General features: G+C 33.4%; 2 protein-coding genes and 1 long non-coding RNA gene across 3 annotated transcripts; 1 reads left to right on the forward strand and 2 right to left on the reverse strand.

The window, feature by feature from the left end:
- Nucleotides 1-350: 350 nt before the first annotated feature.
- LOC121741231 (fatty acyl-CoA reductase 3-like) lies at nt 351-3,663 on the reverse strand. The gene is made up of 10 exons (XM_042133939.1): nt 3,597-3,663; nt 3,369-3,472; nt 2,791-2,990; nt 2,360-2,460; nt 1,815-1,989; nt 1,390-1,551; nt 1,195-1,276; nt 830-1,096; nt 602-729; nt 351-513 (listed from the first exon to the last, which is right to left on the reverse strand). Exons 1-10 carry the CDS (start codon nt 3,661-3,663, stop codon nt 351-353), a joined length of 1,449 nt encoding a protein of 482 aa, XP_041989873.1.
- A 7,302-nt stretch (nt 3,664-10,965) lies between these two features.
- On the reverse strand, nt 10,966-12,901 carry LOC121741053. The gene is made up of 2 exons (XR_006037762.1): nt 12,235-12,901; nt 10,966-11,434 (listed from the first exon to the last, which is right to left on the reverse strand). It is a non-coding gene; the product is annotated as an uncharacterized LOC121741053 (long non-coding RNA).
- A 1,116-nt stretch (nt 12,902-14,017) lies between these two features.
- LOC121741019 (putative low molecular weight protein-tyrosine-phosphatase slr0328) lies at nt 14,018-15,806 on the forward strand. Its single transcript, XM_042133701.1, has 5 exons — nt 14,018-14,550; nt 14,949-15,084; nt 15,178-15,248; nt 15,320-15,406; nt 15,482-15,806. The coding sequence occupies exons 1-5, from the start codon at nt 14,200-14,202 to the stop codon at nt 15,545-15,547; spliced, it is 711 nt and encodes a 236-aa protein (XP_041989635.1). The 5' UTR covers nt 14,018-14,199; the 3' UTR covers nt 15,548-15,806.
- The last annotated feature ends 5,157 nt before the right edge of the window (nt 15,807-20,963 follow it).

Below are 20,963 nucleotides of genomic sequence, written 5' to 3' on the forward strand. Positions count from 1 at the left end.
TGGGAGTAATATAGTAGGAATATCGGCAAACTCAACTGCAAAAGTACTTAATGAAAATATATAATTGTACTCCTATTATTAAAATCTTCAAACCAAGTTTTTAAATAGATAATTTCACATCAGATCAAGAAAGAGAGTAAAAAAATTCCAACAAAACCAAATTGAAAAAACATAAACTGCAATCTGAAATATAAATCAATCATATCTGTAAGTAATTATGAGAACAATATTCAACTATAAAATAACACCTGTCTTTTCAATTTCTTGACCCTTTTCTCTTTTATTTAAAATAATTCACATATTTAATACAAGCACCATAATTCCATTTAATTACCATTTTAATTTGTGGATTAACGTCTGAAAGAATATTTGACGAGGCCAGGAATGTGAGTATGCATCAGATAATCATCCCAATTTATACTTCTCGGATCGAAGTTCAATATCTCATTCTCAATATCGCCACTCATCTCCTTTGCCGTGTTTCTCAATTTCTCGGCACTCGTATCGTCGAATCTGCATATATATGAAAATTACTTATTTGTATTATCATAAACAAAGTTATTAAAATAGGGACATATTTGATACCTTCATCATAACTTACATTCTATTGAAGAAGAGATAAGGGCTAAATAGATCGACCAACCGCATCAAGAAATTAGCCTTCTTAGAAAGGTCGAGATAGATTCGATCAAAATATCGAAAACTTGCAGCATTTACAATCCCTAAAATCTGAAATGGACCCAAATCAATTAGCATAGAAAATATTCAATATTTAGCTTATAATAAATTTTTAAATGAAAAAATGATACGATAATGACACAACACGAACCCGAATGGGAATAAAGTAAAGGAGTTCCATGTATATTCGGGCAGCAACCCTAGTAGGCAACTGCGTGGGACTTCTGACAACGACAGGCGTGCCATCTTTGCGGAGCCATGGTTGCTCTGTAAAGAAATGTACGATGTTGTCTCGAACCCTGTGATATGGCGCTGGGTTCGATGACGAAGATCCCACGTGGAGAATTAAGTGTGTTGTTTTGTCCACGTGTGATGCCATTGATACCATCATAGCATTCGCTACCATGTCTGCTGGTATCTGGATATTATTTCATTAATCAATTTAAATTAAATTAAAATTTATGTTTGTGTGTGTAAGAATGTCTTATTTATAGTATGTATATAATGGTGTCTTACAATGTCTATTATATTTTGGGGATCGCCTGGATAGCAAGTCAGTCTGCCTATCCCAAATCCAACGACAAAGGAATCAATGGTTCTACATGCATTCACCCAAAATAATGTATCATAAACAATATATATACTGCATACGTCCACAAAAAATAGTTTTAATAGTAGAAGACACGTGTTTTAGGGCACTTGAGTTATTACCGAACCCCTTCAATCCAACCGGGGAAGGGGTGTTTTAAGGTGCTTGTTATCATGGCTGGTCGAATTATTACAAGAGGTATGTTTTCTTTGAATAGTCCCAGCACCATTTCTCCCATTGCCTTTGTGAAAGTGTAAGTATTTGGCCACCCATACTTGTTTGCCCTGTGCAATAAATCAAACTCGATTAATAAAAATTTTCACAAATTTTCCGACGACAAATTATATTTTAAAATAAAAATAAAACTAAATTCAAGTTTCATAAATTTTAATGAATCTCCAAAAAATTGTTTTATTATAGCTAGCTTGATATTAATCTCAAAACAAAGATGAATAACAAAAAATTACTTAAATACTCTAGAAATTTTCGAAATTGCATGTAGCTCTTGTCATTTTAGTATGTAATTAAGTGAAAATTGTTAGCAAACCTTTGGAGACCTAAATCTCTCATAACTGATGTAATATGATTGTGTGAGGCTGCATGAGCTTGTAATTGTTGAAGATTTTGTTGGATAATTTGATTTTCCTCTTCGATATCCACTCCTTCTATCTCATTCATTGGTGTCTCGAGAATAAGACCCTCATTCTCTCTACACACATATGCTGCAAAATCAACATTTCATTAGTTAATACTATATAGATCTATAGTGACATATATATAGCACATTTTACAATCACACCATGACTTTATTACACTTATACTATCCACAACAAAACTCGCACATAATTATCAGTTGTCTCACTTTTAGTCGGCTTGAATTTTAAGAAATATAATACATATAAATGAATGGCAAAATTAATAGAACGTGGATCTTACTTTTATATTTAGTACTGAGAATATAAAAGTAAATAAGACAGTTATTCGCAGACGGGTGGGAAAATGTAATAGAAGTATATGAGACAATTATTTGTAAATGGTCATTCACAATTTTTTTAAAAAAATTTTAAAAAGTTAATATATGCATTAACTAACCAGTAGATACGTGAAGAAGCATCCTCAATTTTCTGCATTTTTTCGAAAAACTCAAAACATTTGCAGCTCCAATTGTGTTCACTCGCAACGCAATATCATATCTTCAAATTAAACACAAAAAGAAAAAAAAAAAATCAGAAATAACATAGATAGTAATCGGCCATTTTTTGTACTACTAATATATATAGAAGCAATGACAGATCCAATAAAACGAAACTCATGAGATTGGACACAGTAAAGAGGTTGTCCCTAGCCCCAAACTATGCTTGCCACTAGGGTCGGTGGCAGCTCAAAAAACTAAATTGTAGTATAGTAATTTTTATTTTCATGGGTCGACAGTGGAATTGGTGGACCCTCTGACCTTATCTGGATTCGCCGAGGTGGTGAGGAAATTGATATGTATAATGTATGTACACATACATGATACATACCTTTCATCAAGATCAGTAGTTGCTGCTAAATTGATGACAAAATCCAACTTTTCAAAGAGCTCTTCCAAAATTGAGATTTTTAATCCCAACCAATCACAAGTGATATCGCCGGATAACACACACACCTTTTCCTCCATAAATGAATTCAATTTTGCTCCATACTTCTCTCTCACTACCTTAAACAACTCCTTCTCCATCACCTGTCAAATTATACTATATGATTAAATCATGTAGATTATTATGAATGATCTTTCATTTAATTAGTTGTTTTAAGGAAATTAAAATAAGATAATTCATTATTGACATGCATATTAAAGAATCAATACTATTTTTTAACGCGACGCTCAAGACAAAAAGATAGCTCAAAATAGCTCAAAATATAAACATCACAAAAAAAATATTAATGAAGCATGTATTATTGGGCGTCATCCGTCGAACCTAAAAAATAGTGGTCTCACTGCAACTTTAAACAGAATAATACTAAGCTCCATTATTAAAATCAAAATATTTACTGACTATCCAGACATAAAAAAATGGGACCAAAGTATTAAATCTTGCAAGCTAGTATGTTAACAAACCTCGGTATTAAAACGATGTAAGGCCGAGGAGGAATCTTCGGCTCTCAAGAGAAGATATAGCTTCTTCACATTTGGTTCAACCCTAATTATCTTCTCAATCACAACTACATGTATATAATATATATAGAGATAGATTCACAAACACACTTCTAAGTGTTAATATAGTATCTTTTTATTGTGTGTGTGTGTGTGTGTGTGTGTGTGTAAATTATACTAGTACTACATTACCCTTTGCAAGAAAGCCAGCGGCGCCAGTGAGAAGAATGCTTTTGTTTTCAAGAAACTGAATTTCCATTGCAAATAATGAAGTAATATTATCCAAGTCTTGGAATTGGTGGTCGATCACTGTTAAATATATATAGAAAGAAAGAGGATATATAGGGGAGTACTAGTGTCCTTTCATCCTTAGAGTCACGACATCCTACCAACCACATGCTGTCAGGTGGCAGATATAAGCAACATGATAACAATATTAAGCAACAAAGGATGACACATAAGAATTACCTCGGATTGCATAAAAGACTGTTTATGTTGCATTAAATGCAATTTATTTTGCATTTTAGTTTACAATGCAAAATAAATTGCATTTTATGCAACATAAACAGTCTTTTATGCAATTCGTTCATCTAAGTCATCCACTAAGTTTGTTGCTTAATAATGTTGTTTCGTTGCTTTTATATATATATATATATATTAATTTAGTTAGGTATTGTGGTTTGATTTGATTTTGATCACTCGGAAATAAATAATCAAATTAGTCTTAGTGTATTATTGTCTTCAACATAACAAAGAAGTATATCTGAGATTGCTCTATAGAAGGTCCTTGGACAATTGTATTTTTGCAATAAATTTTAATAGCACCAATAGTATTTGAATAATAAGAGTAATCACGTTTTTGTCCTTGTACACGTTTTTGGATATTTTTATCCTTTATCAATTTTTGTTTGGCTTTGAGGCCATCTGTAACGCTGTCTCTTATCCGTCCCTTAACCGTCTCTTAAATTACTATTCTTGGGCCACACTGTACTTTTTCACTCAATCTCTTAACTAAGGGACGGAACCTGCAACCATCCATCTCTTATCCGTCCTTTAACCGTCTCTTAAATTACTATTCATTCAATTTCATTTTTTATTTTTATTTCCAACAAATTCAATTAATAAAAACACACTTCGTTAAATAAAATAAAATTACAACATAAAATAAAAATACAACTTAAAATTCAAAAAAACAAAAAAACACATAATTAAAATTCTAAAAAAATAAAAATTACATAATTTAAAATACAATTTTATAGAAAATAAAAAAAAACTACTCCGTCGGTGAATCATCCCCCGAAGGCGGTGGAGGTGCACTGAAGCCACCTGGAGGCGGAATACCAAGTTGTCTTGCCATAAACTCAATTCCAGCAAGATAGACTTGGTATTGGGGAGGCGTCATGCGGAAAGTGTTAGCCATTGTGGCGGTCATGTACATGGACATTAGGGAGTTCGAGGGTGCCTCCGAGCCCGAGCCATCCTGGCTTGATTCGGCTCGGCCCCTCCTCCCTCTAGCCGCCTTCGTCGCATTTCTCCCTTGCGGCCGACGACGCCCACGTGAGGACCCCCCGGCGTCGTCTGTCGTGCCCTCAACCTCCTGCGAGACAAACTCTTGTGCGGCGCTGCCCGAACCACCCTCACTAGACGAGTATTGGCCACCCTCTGTGTGCTTCATGCGCTTCAAGGTCGAGCCCGAGCTAGACCGGACACCGCCGGCCCACCTTTCCTCGTCTTTGACGACCTCCCAAACATCGACATGTTTGAATTGTTTGCCGGTGTCGTCAAAGTAGACTCGCAAAGCCGACCTCAGAATGTCGGCTCCCGTGACTCCGCTTTGGTAATGAGCCGTTTCACTCTTGTAGATGGCGTAAATTTTTTTGACCTCTCTGTCGACTCGGTCAAAGTGAGCGCGGAGCATCTTAAATGTGCGGCGGCGGGACCCCTTCGGGTTAATCTCGTGGTAGGCCTCGGTGACCTTTTCCCATAAACACTTTTGAGATTGTTGATTCCCGACGATGGGATCGTACGAGACGCTGATCCAAGCGTTGTACACAGCCAGCGTTTCCTTGGGGCTGTACGGATACCGGCCTAGATCCTCCTCCTCTTCCTCGTCCACCTCCGCCCTGGAGCTTCCACCGCCTCGGCCTCCTTCCGGAGTGGGTTCAGCCGAATAATCCTCCCGGATCTGGGATAATCCCTGCGAATACCTCGGGGCGGAGGGACGGGAATATGCATCCACATCAAAGTGGGGTGGTTGGTACCCCCCGGCGTCGACGAACCCTGGGTGCCCGACGTCAACGAACTGGAACCACCACCCAGGACATTGTACATGCCCCCCAGTCGCCGAACGCGTTGATGTCAAACCCGCCGGAGCCGCCACCGCCAGAGTTTCCGTCGCCGGACATTTTGTGATAAGAGGTTAGATGAAAATTGGAGAGGAAATGAAGATGATTTGGGAAGAATAGATGTGTATTTGTGTGTGAAATGAGGATGAATTAGGAGTATTTATAGAGTAAAAAATAAAATTAAAAAAAAAGAAAAATAAAAAACGGTAATAATAACGGTAATATTACCGTTTTTCGATTTTTTTATTTTTTATTTTTTTAAATTCAAATTAAAAAAATAATTTATTGCGTCAGCGTGACGATGCCCACTTGCGGGCCGGCGAGTGGGCGTCACGCATGGCGCCGGAGCGCTCCACATCGCGCTGGCGCGTGACGAGACGGGACGCTGCAACGAGTCTCGCCGCCGTCTCGTCCCGGCGTGACGGGTTACGAGCCACCCACGTGACGCGTTGCGGGTGGCCTGAGGGCATATCCGTCCACTTTTGGGACATTTGAGAGAAAGAGTAAAGTAGTGATAATGACACATATGCCCTCAAAGCCAATAAAATGAAAAAAGGGTAGAGATATCCCAAATATATGCAAAAAGACCTTATATAATGTGACTTTTCTCATTGTCCAAATATTATTAATGCTAATAAAATTTACCCAATGACCATGAAAATGCAAATACAATTATTTAGGGATGTTTACGTAGTTCACGCTATTTTTAAAATTTGTAAAAAAACTTATGCAAGTTGGTGATTAGATTTATTCATTTTTAATCGACATTTATTGGTAATAACTGTAATTAGATTAAAAACGACTGTTCCATTCTCAAATGAATTTATTAATTTATAATCAAAATTTATTGATTATAAATGTAATTTCAATTAATGCATAAATTGGCTTAATTTTTTTGGTAATGCTAGCAACAAATCTTGATTTCCTATAATACTGATGTATATATAGACTTTAGGATTATACATTTTTTATACTGTAATTTACTTTTGATGATTATTTTTTATCATTAACCTATTATTGATCCATTTAAATTATCTACCAAAAATGTGAAGAGGCTACTATTATTAGTATCTATAAGTTCAACATTTAATAAACTTTTCTGTTTTCCAACTCTAATTATATCGTATTCAGAGAGTTTGAAAATACGTTGGTATTTATAGAGTTTGAAAATTAAAAATACTAAAATCGCATAATTAAATTTCCCAAAAATTACATTAGTTACACACCAAAAATTATATGATTAAAATTTATATTTTTTATTAAAAATTAATTTTCTGTTAAACAGTTAATAAAAAATATACCTGAAAAGTAAAAAATAAAGGATATTTCATGGTACTTTGAGAACTTTCTTCTGTTATACATGTTGATGTTATGGGATGGGATGCGCTTTTTATACTATTCTTACAAGTGGAGAAGTGTTAGAGAAATTGGTTTGTTTAATATAAAGGATATTTCATGGTACTTTGAGAACTTTCTTCTCAACTCCAAGTCTTCTTTCACTCAAAAATAATTTGGGTATGGAAAATGTAATCTCATTTTAGGATTTTATGCATTTCATTTTTTCTTAGCGTATGGATTGTAATTTACTTTTGTTGATTATATTTTATCTAAGATTTACCTATTTTTTGTGAATACGATACTTTTATAATATGGTTTTACAGTCCAGGTTAAACAAAAGTGAGGTTGTTGGAATTATTTTTTTGTTCCTAATATAATGATAAAATTAATTGGCAGCACATAAAACTAGATAAAAATCACACAAAATAGTTGCAAAGTTACACTATAGAAATGGCAGAATGAGCTCATGACAAACATTAGTGCATTACCTAATAACGTTGGTCACAGAACAAATCAGACTTCTTTTCCCCGGATTAGGCTTCATATTTCGTTAACTTATTTCGCTAATTCTTTTACATATTTTTCATTAATATATAAATGACCACTTAAGTTTAAATAATGTCCCTAATATTACAACTATCATGCAAGATTATAGGTTTGTATGTAGCCAGTAGTATTACAGGGTCAACCACTGGCAGTAAAAACTTGTTCAATTCAACTATAACCAAAGGTTATGAAATATTTTTGGAACAAGATTTAATAAGGAGTAATCATCATTTCTGATCATATGAAATCAATGCAATAGTATACTACAACAACAAAACTCGGTAATCCAAACAAAATTTAGTATTAACTAACCTCAACAAAACATTGGAAATTCAAATATAAAGCACAGAAGAAGATGAGAATTCATAGGCCATATCAGTAGTGGCATGACCAATGTGTTGATCGGTTATTCATAGCAACACTACGAACGTTGACTCCGGCATTTCCAGCCTTCAACACTGGCTTCTCAGTTCTCCCATCTCCGGCAACCTACCCAACCTTGGCACGACAGCCACTCGAGATCATCTTCTTTGCTCCTGAAAGATTAACAGCCTTCCTTCTCAGTGAAGTGGATTTGGATTCAAGCACCAATACAAGATCACACAATGCAAGGACATGTGCAATACCAACATAGCACATCAGCTTTCAGGCATGCCAGGATTTGACCTTGTAGCAGCGAATAGGCGAACACAGCGACTCTCGTGGAATCATCTTTGATAGGCAGGCCATGCGGAGGGAGTCGGGGCCACCCATGACAAGACTTTATCAGCTGTAGCGTCGTAATAAGGCTTTGGCTCTGAGAGCGGCGCAGAGAAACTACATGATAGCGTCGTACTAAGGCTTATGTAATAAACTTTGTATTCCATTTTTCAATTATTTGGTTTTTTGTCACTCATTCTTCAACTTATTAAGTTTATAAATACATTTTTATTTTGTTTTTAATTACATACACAACAAAAATAAAGAACATGTAAAAAAGTAAGGAGAGGCGAAAGAAAAGAGTACGCAAAAATTGTACAGTTTCTAAAACAACACAATTGAGTTAATCTTAATTTCATACTATTATTATATTCCATTTTAGGTATTTTCTAAATGTAATTAATAGTAAATTGTAGTATTAGTCAAATATGTTAATAATATAAGCATCTACATAATTAATTTACCTAAATTAACTATTAAATATGTTAATTTACCTAAATTGAGTTAACCATGATTTCATACTATTAATTCCCCTTTTTTTCCTCGCAATTTATAATACTATTAATATGCTACTCATCCGCAATTTCTGTCATGAATTTCTGTCATGAAGGAAAATAATAAATTCAAAATTAGATCGATATTTTAACTGTGAATAGTTCAAAAAACCTTCCTGTATGCCCTACTTGTTTCTTCTATAAATAAGAGGTTGTAAACATCTAATACAAATATAACAATGCAAAGAAAATACATGAATATGCCTAGTCTATTTCTGTCGATGAACTCTAGTCCGTTTCTTCCATTGTCTGACATGTTAACGCCGATGAACATTTCGAACCCATCCTTGCAAGTCGTCTCCCCGCCAGATTACATGTAACTAATATTCCACAATAATAGTAGCTCAAGAATTTGCATATTATGCATAAGCAAGAGTTTTGCAAGCGCCCATCCATACTCATTATCTTCAGCTATACCAGAATTTATAGGGGAATATAGAAAATTAATGACATAAATATGTGGGAAGAAGAAAGGGCTAGGAATTCAGAGAGTTTTTTCAACTGAAAAAAAAAACCCTCTCAATAAACCTAACGTAAGGTTGATATTTGAATACTATTTATGTTATTTCTCTAAAAACTTTTCAAATTATCAAATTTTATTAAAATATTCATAATGGCATTTTGGTTAATTTTTTAAAAACTCCCCTTTTATATATGTAGAGATAACATTCACGCAGACATACAAAAGTGAGTTTATCAATATAATAATTTTTTATTAATAGAAGATAGAAAATATAAATTATAGTTAAATTTAATTATCTATTTCACTATAATATTTCACTACAATAGTATACTGAGATTATCAAATATAGTAGATAATTTTATAGTATTAATATAAATCTTTAAAATTAGATTATTACCACTTTAATATTCATTATACTTTTTTAACTCTCTCAATCATCTTTCCAAACATTTTCACTACCACGATTTATTTATCAATTATACGACATTTATGTTAATTTCTCACGAATAGGAGCAAGTTTACGTTGCTCAAACCCCATCACCAAGATTAATGCACACAACACAAGCAAAACTAAGCAATTAATTCAACATAGAGACAGCACAAACAATAACCAATTTGAAACTGATACACAATAACGAATTTGAAACTGATACATTTAATTCTGTGAAAATATGAATTAACCTTTTTGCATTTGAAATTGAAAGATGAATCATTTAAACTCTCTATATATTACTCCATTTTTTCAGAAGAACACGGTTGTTTTTAGTTTTTAATATGGCCCGCTTAGTAAAAACAAACGAAGGAAGTTATGATTCAACTAAAATATAAATACGTGGAAAATAATATTGTACGTTATTTTTGTAAAATGGAAAAATGACTCTGACCCTAAGACTAAAAAATAGAGCAAATTTACATCACTCAAAACAAAAAAACCTAAAGAATGTATAGTTACCACTTCTCCTAATGAGATTTAAGATATTGTTTATCAAAAGCTATAATTTAAGATTGCACTGGTGAGACACTTTCTAGTCAAGCTTCATTTCATTGCAATATAGTCACCCTATAAACTAAAACCCCAAACCTTGAAACCTAAATCATAAACTCTTAACTTTAAAATATACTCATCATGACGAGCCAAATATCAATAAAATTCTCTCTCCGTCCCAGTTCAATTTTACTTTGTTGATCACTTATTCTATTTTGGGGGTTTAGATCTGCATTCGATATCTTACATTGGGTCGGCCTACTTGATAGTGTTTTGTTGAAGCTAGACTTGTATTCTATCTTCAAATATTAAATACATAGTTATTTCATTAAATTACATTACTTTTGTAAATTAAAATATACTACTATTAAACATACCATTTGACTTTTTAAGATTTACTAATATGTATTATGTCTAATTCTTTGTATTTTTCTTATTATATAGTTATATTACTTGAATTAGTATTTTAATTAAATTCACAATATATTCTGTAATTTATTTAAGGGAAGCCAATTAAATCAATTGGGCCAATAAATAAGTAAGAAAATTCTATTAAACAACAAAATTTAATAAATGAAACACATAATCAAATTTATTTATTAACAAAATTAAAAGGTAATCATCTATTAGATAAAATAATTGGACCAATAAATTAGAAATATTTTAAAAGTTCATTACAAATCAAGAGTTGATATGATACATATTTATTAGGCTAAATAATACTCCAGGACTACGCCTCCATTTGTCTCTCTCCCTACCTTCGCCCCATCCATCATTTTCTCTGTAAATCCCATTTCTGCCCATAGACGTCGCTGATCATCTCTCGTCGGAGAAAGAGAATGCACCGCCCGTCAGCTCGGCAGCCTCTACGTCTCTATACTTCTGTCTCTTCCTCTTTCCACTGTATTTTTTATGCAGCGGTGAGAAAACACCCTGGATTATCATCCTCGCTTGCGACTGTGACTTCCTAACCATGTTAGGGATCTGCAGTGACCAAGCCAGCATCGAGAAGAGAGATGTCGTTTCCCAATTATCTCGACCGACGTCAAACACAAAATTGAGATCATCATCTCCAGCATTCACCACTGATTTGTATCCTCCTGTTCAAACGGCACAGACGCATGCATCATGTTGAATTTTGGAATTTTGTTGGAAAAAATTGTTTTGTGACAAGTATTTATAGAAATTTTGCTTTATTTCATACCAAGAGTCTCTTTGATTTAATGACTATTCATTCTTCTTATTCCTATGGTAATTCATATGTTCATGAGTATTGATGGTAGAATTAAAAGAAAATTAATGTCAATAACGGCAGAATGAAGAGAGACAAACAATCTACTCTAGTTGTTATTTTACTTCTTATTTTAGTATTCTAATTTTAATGGCATAAAGAGGGAATTAAAGATTACCATGAAGTGATGAAACTGCCCATTAGGAAAGAAACTTCCGACATTTATATTTATTAAAAAAATCATTTCATTTAAGTTATAATTTTTATTGGCAATTTTGTAAATATTCCCAAAACTCTGGAATGCAGTACATACTATTTGTCCCATTTTTCCATTTCGGTCCGTCCAACATAATTTGTCTCATTTCACTTTTACAATTTTTGGTAGTGGACCTCATATTCCACTAACTCATTCCTACTCACATTTTATTATAAAACTAATATATAAAAGTAGGACTCACATTCCACTAATTTTTTCAACTCATTTTTCGTTACATTTCTTAAAACTCGTGCCCGGTCAAAGTGAGTCGAATTATCCGGGACGGAGGGAGTAATTACTACTACAATCTAACCAATTACATTAGCTGATTATCTAGCCCAACTTATTTGGTCTATGTCCTTGAATTCCAGTCCACCTCTAACTCATAGAACGAATAAAAAATATTTTCATACCTAAAATATGAGCGGCGCCTTTCTAGTCTCTTCATCTTCTTCGACTTCTTTTCTCTTCCAAGTGAGTTTCAAAGCTTTTCTTCTTCCCTTCTACCCAACGTTTCAATATCCAGAAAATAATTGATCTTGAAGGTATGTAAAAAGTACCAATCCATCTATCTCGTCTCCGGTTTTCTCACGATGGACAATGGCAAGGTGAACTGCGACGAACTTAGAGAGATTCATGAAAATTTATAGATGGGAAAGAAGTTGGAAGAAGTAGAGAAAATTAATGCCCAAAATGTGTGGAAGAAGAAAAGACTGATAATTTAGTGAGTTTTTGTAACTGATAATATATGAAAGGGCTGGTATATTATTTCATTATTTGTTGTTTGTAAACGTGTTTCACTAAGGTGGTGTTCGGTTTTCAAGATAAAATAATAGCAAGATACAATCTAGGATTGAGTTGTGAGATTATTTTAGTCATAGGGGGTTAGCTATGATTAATTATCCCATGATTATTCATCTAGGATTGAGTTGTGGGGTTGAATCTCATGAACCAAACACACTACAAATTTAATCTCGGATACAATCTTGCAAACCGAACGCCCCCTAAGAATATTTAGAGTTGATTCTAAATGTTGGGGTTCAGTTTTTAATTATGCACAACAATAATGAGAATTCATGTTTTGTAGCAATTAATATTCATGTATCGACAGAATCCATTAAACAATGTTGAATGCACTGATAAAAATAATTTTAATAAAATTATAAATTTTCAACTAAAATGACATTTCCATAAATACCCCAAAAACTCTCTTTTAGTATATATATATATATATATATATATATATATATATATATATATATATATATATATATATATATATATATATATATTTTATATTAAGAAATGTATAGAAATTAGCAAATAGTCCTCAATTAATATTTCTAAACTAATTAAGAAAAATAATGGTTTCATAAATATCCTCAATCACATTTGATAGTCAAAATGTCCTGAATATTAATGTATCTAGTAAGTAGGTCTGTCAAAATGGATATCGAGAATTGGATACCCGATATCCGAACCCGAAATATCGGGTAATTGGATACCCGAAACTCGATTTTTCGGGTTTCAGGATTAGATTCGGGTATAGAATTTTTGGATTATTGGGTATCGGATACCCAAATTACCCGATTTTTTTAAATTTTAATAAATCATGTATTTATTTTATTATTTAAAAATTCAAATGTACTCCCGAAATCCTTTACTCTTAGTTTTATTTCTAATAATTTGTAGTAGTTTTTTATCTTAAACTCGAACTACTTCAAGTGTGTATCAAATTCGAACTACAAGTTTGTATTTCTAAAATTTTGTAGTTAATTTTCTTTAAAAAATAATTAAAAAAATCCACAATCGGGATTGGATACCAGATTTTTCGGGATTGGATACTCGAGTCGGGTATCTGGGTACCCAAAATCATTTTTGGATCGGATATTAGATTTTTGAAAATTCGGAATAGGATACCCGATTTGACAGGCCTACTAGTAAGTCACTAAAACCATTTGGTTCTAAATTGAATTCAAAATTAATTTTATGATTGGTTCAGTATCCTAAAACTAAATATCACACCCACAACCAATATGAATATGTATCTTGTAGCGGAGCATATCTACTCCACGATCTTTCACACTCCATTCCTAATTCATCTCTCACAACTTAATAAAATAATCTTATAATATATAAGTGATGGTGGAATTATTTTATTAAGTTGTGAGTGTGGATTAGGAATGGAGACAGTAAGAAAGGTGGTGTAGGAGGGGATAAGAGATCCCCTCCGATCTTGTAGTTTCTCAAATTAGGAGAAATGTTTCTGAAGGCCCAAAAATAAACACACACAAAATCAAAGAAGCGAGCGAAACAGATACAACCATTCAGCTGCAGATAGCAAAATCCGCCATTAAAATTCGATCAACAAAACCTCGATGAACACTCTGCACACAGCAACGTTATCAACTCCAATTGCCCGAAATTCACCAAATCGCGGCTGCGCTCCTCTCCTCTCCGGCAAACTCCAACCACTTCCGCCAAATACTCGTTCAGCTAAACATCCAATTCCATCCATAAAATCCACGAGAGTACTCGCCGCGGCGTCAATGCCTCCGACCGCAGACGACGACGCGCCGCCGAGCAGACCGTTCTCGGTGCTGTTCGTCTGCCTCGGCAACATATGCCGGAGCCCCGCCGCGGAAGGCGTTTTCCGGCACCTCGTCAAGGAGAGGGGCCTCGATTCCAAATTGCGCATCGATTCCGCCGGCACTATCAACTACCATGAGGTATTCGATTCTCGATTTCTGCAGATGATAGATCTGCATATCCAATCATAATCGATTTTGTGGACCTAGTTTCATCCACATTTGCTTTCGTCAACTGCTTGAAATTAGTAGTTGTTGTATTTTATACTAATTCAAATTAATTTTTTATATACTATAAAAAAAAGATACTAATATGTTACTACTACTTTAATTGACACTGACAAAGTAATAATCCGTATAATTATTGAGATGAATTTAACGAATTATTGTCCTTGCTTTAATCAGTTATCTGATATCTAAATGTTAATATAAATAGAAAATTATTTTTCATAATTAACTTAATTATATTTGAAGTATTTTATAGTATAATTATTGGAATTAATTGTACTAATTCTTTTGCATGATTATGGTGAGTCAAGGGTGATCAAGCAGATCCAAGAATGAGGGCATCTTCAAAAAAGCGTGGAATTGAGATAACTTCAATATCAAGGCCGATAAAGCCATCAGATTTTAGGGATTTTGATCTTATTCTTGCAATGGATAATCAAAACAGAGGTAAATCACTCATATAAACTGGAAATCAATTGATGATGCTTGCATATATGATGAACTCAATTTGAACTTACTGAAAATTTTGTTGGCCTAAAGAGGATATACTAGGTGCATTCGAGAGGTGGAGACACAGAGAGACACTACTACCCGCAGACGCAGCTGACAAGGTCCCGCTCTACGTTTATGAGAACCCATAGCTGCTACTTTTTCCGAGTTTGATAGTTTCTCGCATTTGCAGGTTCGCTTGATGTGTTCTTATTGCAAGAGGCACGATGAAACCCAAGTTCCCGACCCCTACTATGGTGGATCGCAAGGTTTCGAGAAGGTAATATGGTGAAATGATGTCATAAATATACTGGTGACGTGCATTGATGAAGATATTTGCGTGCATTTTCCGTAGGTTTTGGATTTACTCGAAGACGCGTGTGAGTCCCTATTGGAAAACATTGTTTCTCAGGAGCTCTAAATTCTTAGTTTTCCAGATTTACTCTTCAAATTTTGTTTCTCAATGATAACACAACACAATACTTGTGCATTTTTATCTTGGGCAAATTGCCGAAAAAACTTGTCTAATTCTAGTTATCTTACAACTTAAAAAATCGGTCGGAAAAAACCATAATAACATTATTCGTGATTACCTCACGAGCTTTGATTTGGGTGAAACAAGCGTGAAATTGTACCTAATGTGAAATTGTATCTAATTTGAAATTTGATTTATATTCCAATACACATCTTCTTATTATGTGACAACACGCTTATGTGTCACATCAGCGATATATTAAACACCCCCAATTTAAAACATGTATGTGTCATATCAACAATATACGGCATGAATATATAAGACAATTGCAAATAATGTTAAATTTCATGATTTTCTGGAAGGACAACCCATAATTTGATCAAATTTTATGGAGTAATTTTTTTAGACAACTTGTCCTTTTTTCTTTGATAAACAATGCAAACTCTTGTTACTACTCCTTATGTATGCACATAGCTAAGCTAAACATATACAGTAGCAAACATAAACCAAACAACACAAACAATGATACTCTGTAAGGAAGTTGCATCACCCTACCAAATTCAGGAATTACTAAGCATTCAAGATAAGAAAAACAAGGCAAGCAAAGATCTTTAAACATCAAATCATCACAGCAAAGCAAGTATCACTCACCAATCCCATGAAACATCAACACTATTAAGTTCAGAAATTAAAAAGCATATTCAAGCTAAGAAAAACTAGCCTGCAAAGCTCTTGCAGCATGCAGCAGACAAGTTCTCATTCCTTCTTCCCAACTCCATGAGACATATTGTAGATACCTCTCCCCTATCAAACGAGGGAAAGAAAGAGGTGTTACATTCGATTAAAGAGACGAGGAGACTTTACACCCGGTGAAAATGGAGAAAAACTATAGAACGAGGGCTTACAATGAGAAAGAGAGAAGTGGCAGCCAAAGCAACAGGGATAGCGACTGAGGTGATCTTATCGAATGGTCCTTTCAGATAAGTGTGTTTGTGTATGCTCTGGAAATGCTTCTGCTTTTCCAGGATTTTCTCTCTTGGCCTGAAGGGTGGCTCAATCGAAGACATCCTGCAAAAATCGAAAGACAAGCAATTTGAAGCTATCTGCAAAGCGAGTTACATGGATCTCCGTAGAGAAATGTTGCTGAAATCACAAATCCAGTTCTTGTTTCTAGAAATTTCCACAACATTATCAAACTCATCTATTCCTCCGCACACAGACTCACTCATTAGAAGAGCTAATTTCGAAAGATAATCAATATAAATCTATCTGCAAAGTGAGTTTCATGTATCCCCATAACGAATTGTGAAATCACAAATCTCTATGTCCTGTTTCTTGAAATTTCCATAATAGTATTATCAAGCTCATCAATTCCTCTGCAAACAGACTTGCTCATTCCAAATACAGGACTTAGATGACCTAATTTCAGCTCAACTTTTAGGGATTTTTGGTTATTTTTCATCGCAATCCCAAACTCAAAAGCTCGGTTGAATAACTAAAGAAGCAACTCAATAATTCAACATGAATTCATTATTCTAATCTTTGTTCTGAATAAAGTCAACAGGTTTAGCATCCAATCGCTTTGATGAAGAACTAATTCTTCTTCTTCTTCTTCTTCACAGAAGAATCACAATCTAACCATCCAAGCAAGATACACAAGGAAGATAAATTGCGGATTCACACATGAAAATAACAACACGCCAAACAAAATGGAGTACATTTGAGCAGCAAAAACCTCAGAAATCAAAAGTTCTTAGCAAAATATAAATAATACTTACCTGAGTTCAAGCGTTAAATCCCCGAGCGAAATTGCGAAAATTGAAATCAGCAGAGTTGATCTAGTAAAAGCGAAAAATTGAAATTTGCAGAGTGATCAAGTAAAAGCGAAGATGTTATCCGGACAGCTCCAGAATCCGGGTACGGATCCACTTTGTTGTTTGTTGGGCCCGAAGATGGATCCCCTTTGGGCTGTTAGACTTAACCCGGCCCAATTTCGTTGTATATCATCATCACTCAATACAGTAGTACTTGTTTTGCTCTTTCTTGAATGATAAATTGATAATCATTGTTGTATACTTGTATCATTGTATGATAAAAATAAAATCATTTTCTATTGATAAATTAAATAAAAGTTATTACTCCCTTTGGCGAAGCATCCATTTTTTTTATATGAAATTTTGTGCAGTGTTGTTTTTAGTGCTTTGTATGGATAGCGAATGACGCATAAAACTGAATCGAGTAAAAATAGTGATGTTTCATTTTTCAAAATGTGTCATTTTGAAAGAGATATTCTAAAATGAAAAATATATCACTTTGAATAAGCCGAATAGTGTGTGATAAATTTTCTAAATCTTTGAGCATTAAGCTCTTCATAGGATGATGTTTTGTTCATGGTGAGGTTTTGATTATATAGAGAGATTTAGGAGATAGAGAGGGTCTAGTCACAAATTTTGAATATTCATTGACAATGTCAAGGTGCAAATTTTAATAGAATTGGGATGATTTATTTTGTCAGTGAAGAAAGGGTCTCTATTTGTTTTAGTTAATGTAATATTGGAAATGTTTAGTTGTTGAAAATAAGGAAAAGACCTCACACTTATTTTGTGATTAAAAATATTTTATTTATGTATATAAGTATGTTAATGTGGACTTAAGTTGTTACAAAAATATCTTTTTGGAAATTGAATTTTCCATGTGAGAGGCTAAGGAAAGTCAAATAAAAACACCTAATAAACTGTGTGACATTTAATTATAAGCTTCAAAACTATTGTACCAATCAATCCTGCATCATGTTAGATAATCAAAATCAAGATACATGTTTCTGTTATTAGAGCGTGACTTCTGCCAGAATTTCTCCCTCGCCGGTCCCTTTTCATTTAATATTTATGCAAGTGTCTGACAATAATTTTCGGTATTACTAGTATTAAATTTTCTTGACTTTACTAGAATTGATAAGTACTATTTTTTTTCTATGTTAAAGAAAAGCAAAATAAATGAAAAGCAAGCAATCGAATAAAAGTAAAGATTAGAGATAATTACATAAATAAGATATAAGAAGTCTTAACTAAATTATATTCAAAGACCATTATACATTTATACTCTATAAGTATAGGATTAGCACTAGTAAAATTAAATTAATTTGTAATCATTTTTTAGTCATAATTAATTAAGCTGTGGAAATATCTAGAGATAAGATATGTGGGGAGGGGAGTGTTCCATGTATTTTAAGGGACCAATCTTCGTTAGTGCTTCTGATTATTTCATTAATTAAATAGACATGAGTTACTATTCTATAAATTATAATTTTATTCCTCGATAATGCTACACATATTTATTGAGGATTTCATGAATAACGTTTCCATAAACGATAATGCCCCATTAATCCATTGCAATCTTGTTACATAATTTACTATTCTAAAAATAAATTTAATTTCCCCATAACGCTACACATGTTATTCATGTTTTCATGAATAACATGTAACGAAGTGTCACGTGCTCAATCCATACCATGCCTTATCTAAATGTGGAAAATATTAAAATTCAATTAAATTATGAATTTAGAAAATATTATCACCGTCCATAGTTGTTTCTTCATTCTATCTTGATAGAGAGATTGGCAATCAAAAGTTGCTTGAGATCGTTCTATCTTGATAGAGAAATTGAATATCAAAAAATTACTTGAATCTCATTCATATTTGAATTCGAATTTTGACATATTCATCTTTTTGTGACTCGTCGAGACAAAGTACCATTAATACCCTTATTGAGCAATATTAGTGTGGGTAGAATAGGAATTCCACTAAAGAGGAAGACATTTATTTTAGTCAAATATGGTGAACCCCCTAAATTATTTTTTTTTCGAGTAGAAAAATAGGGTGAATTATCAAAACATTAATTAAATAAATGCGTTACCGGATTTTCGGCTTTAAAGCCTACAGACTACACTCACTTTTTGTCGCACTCTTTCCACTTTCATCTATATATAATTATGATTCCACCATAATTAATTAATTACTTTCATTCTACCTAAATTATATAGCACTTGCACCGAATTTCTTCATTCCAAGTCGAATTTTAGACGCAAGTTCATTTTAAAAGTAATAAATTGAAATAATAAAATAATACTCAGTTTTTTTTAAAAAGAGTTAGAAGAAACGGTTTAATCTATTTATCTTAAATTTTTTGAAACTTTAGTTCATAATAATACGGGTCTTTTTCATGTAAAAGCGAAATCTTAAGTTAAGAAACTCGGAAAAGTTTGGGAGGAGTCCCCCCAAAGGGGGTCGACAGTGATCAGGCCCGAGTGACTATTTACAACGCGGGATTCCACATGTTCCACGAATCCATGCTACTCGGGTAAGAGTGTAATGTAGCGATGGTTCAACTACTGGACTTTCGCCATTTATTTTCCATTTATCTATTTTCCACTTTGCGAAAATTGTGGAAAATTCAAGGTGATATTGAACTAGTGGTAAGAAAATGTATATTAATACTGATTGCTACCTGAAATGCTGTAGTAATAAATTATAGCCCACTTTTCTTCAAAGAAGAAAAAATAATAATAACCCACTTTCTGAAATGAGTCAAATTTTTTCAAGATTTAGTTCAAGAAAATATATTAGTGATTAATTGCCAAACAAAATGGCAAAAAATGTAGGTGTATGTAGTTATCCTGGTAGGCAGCCAGCAACTATTACTGATTTGAAAACAAAAGAAAATGAAAGAGGACATTTTGGTTTTGTTCTACTGAAACATCACAAATTATTTTGTTTTTGTTCAAATCAGCAGCCATGCGATAGACGAAAGTGAGTTGAGGGTGGCTGTCACATATCTAAATATCATTAAATGAAATTTATTAAAATTCTACAATATTACTTACATTTTTTTTAAATGATTTAGATTTCATCTAGAAGTAATTTATCAGTTAAGTGATAAGATCCTTGCTCTCAATTTTTAAAAAATGATTTTGATTTCATTTAAAAGTAATATACTCCTATAAGCTAAGTGATAGGATTCTTGTTGGATTGCATAAAATGGTATCACGGTTGGACGAGAAATTCGCATGGTTCGTATACACATTAGAATTTGCTCGAGTTTATAATAAAAGAAAGTATGTTCTTGATTCAAAACATTACTATATTTTTTGTATTAAACTCTTACTCCACTTCATAACATATGCTCAGAGCGTAAATCTTTCGACTTATCAAACAGTTTCCGGCCGGGTTTCCACCCTTTTATCAGTTACGTTGAAACTCACGTCATACTTTATGTTTTCGATGAGTGACGATTGTATCATTGAACGTGTTGACTCATAAGTCACAACTAACATTAGCTAAATCTAAGGAAAGGACTCAAAAAGCTT

Source organism: Salvia splendens, chromosome 7, assembly GCF_004379255.2.
Source record: "Salvia splendens isolate huo1 chromosome 7, SspV2, whole genome shotgun sequence".
Lineage (NCBI taxonomy): Eukaryota > Viridiplantae > Streptophyta > Magnoliopsida > Lamiales > Lamiaceae > Salvia > Salvia splendens.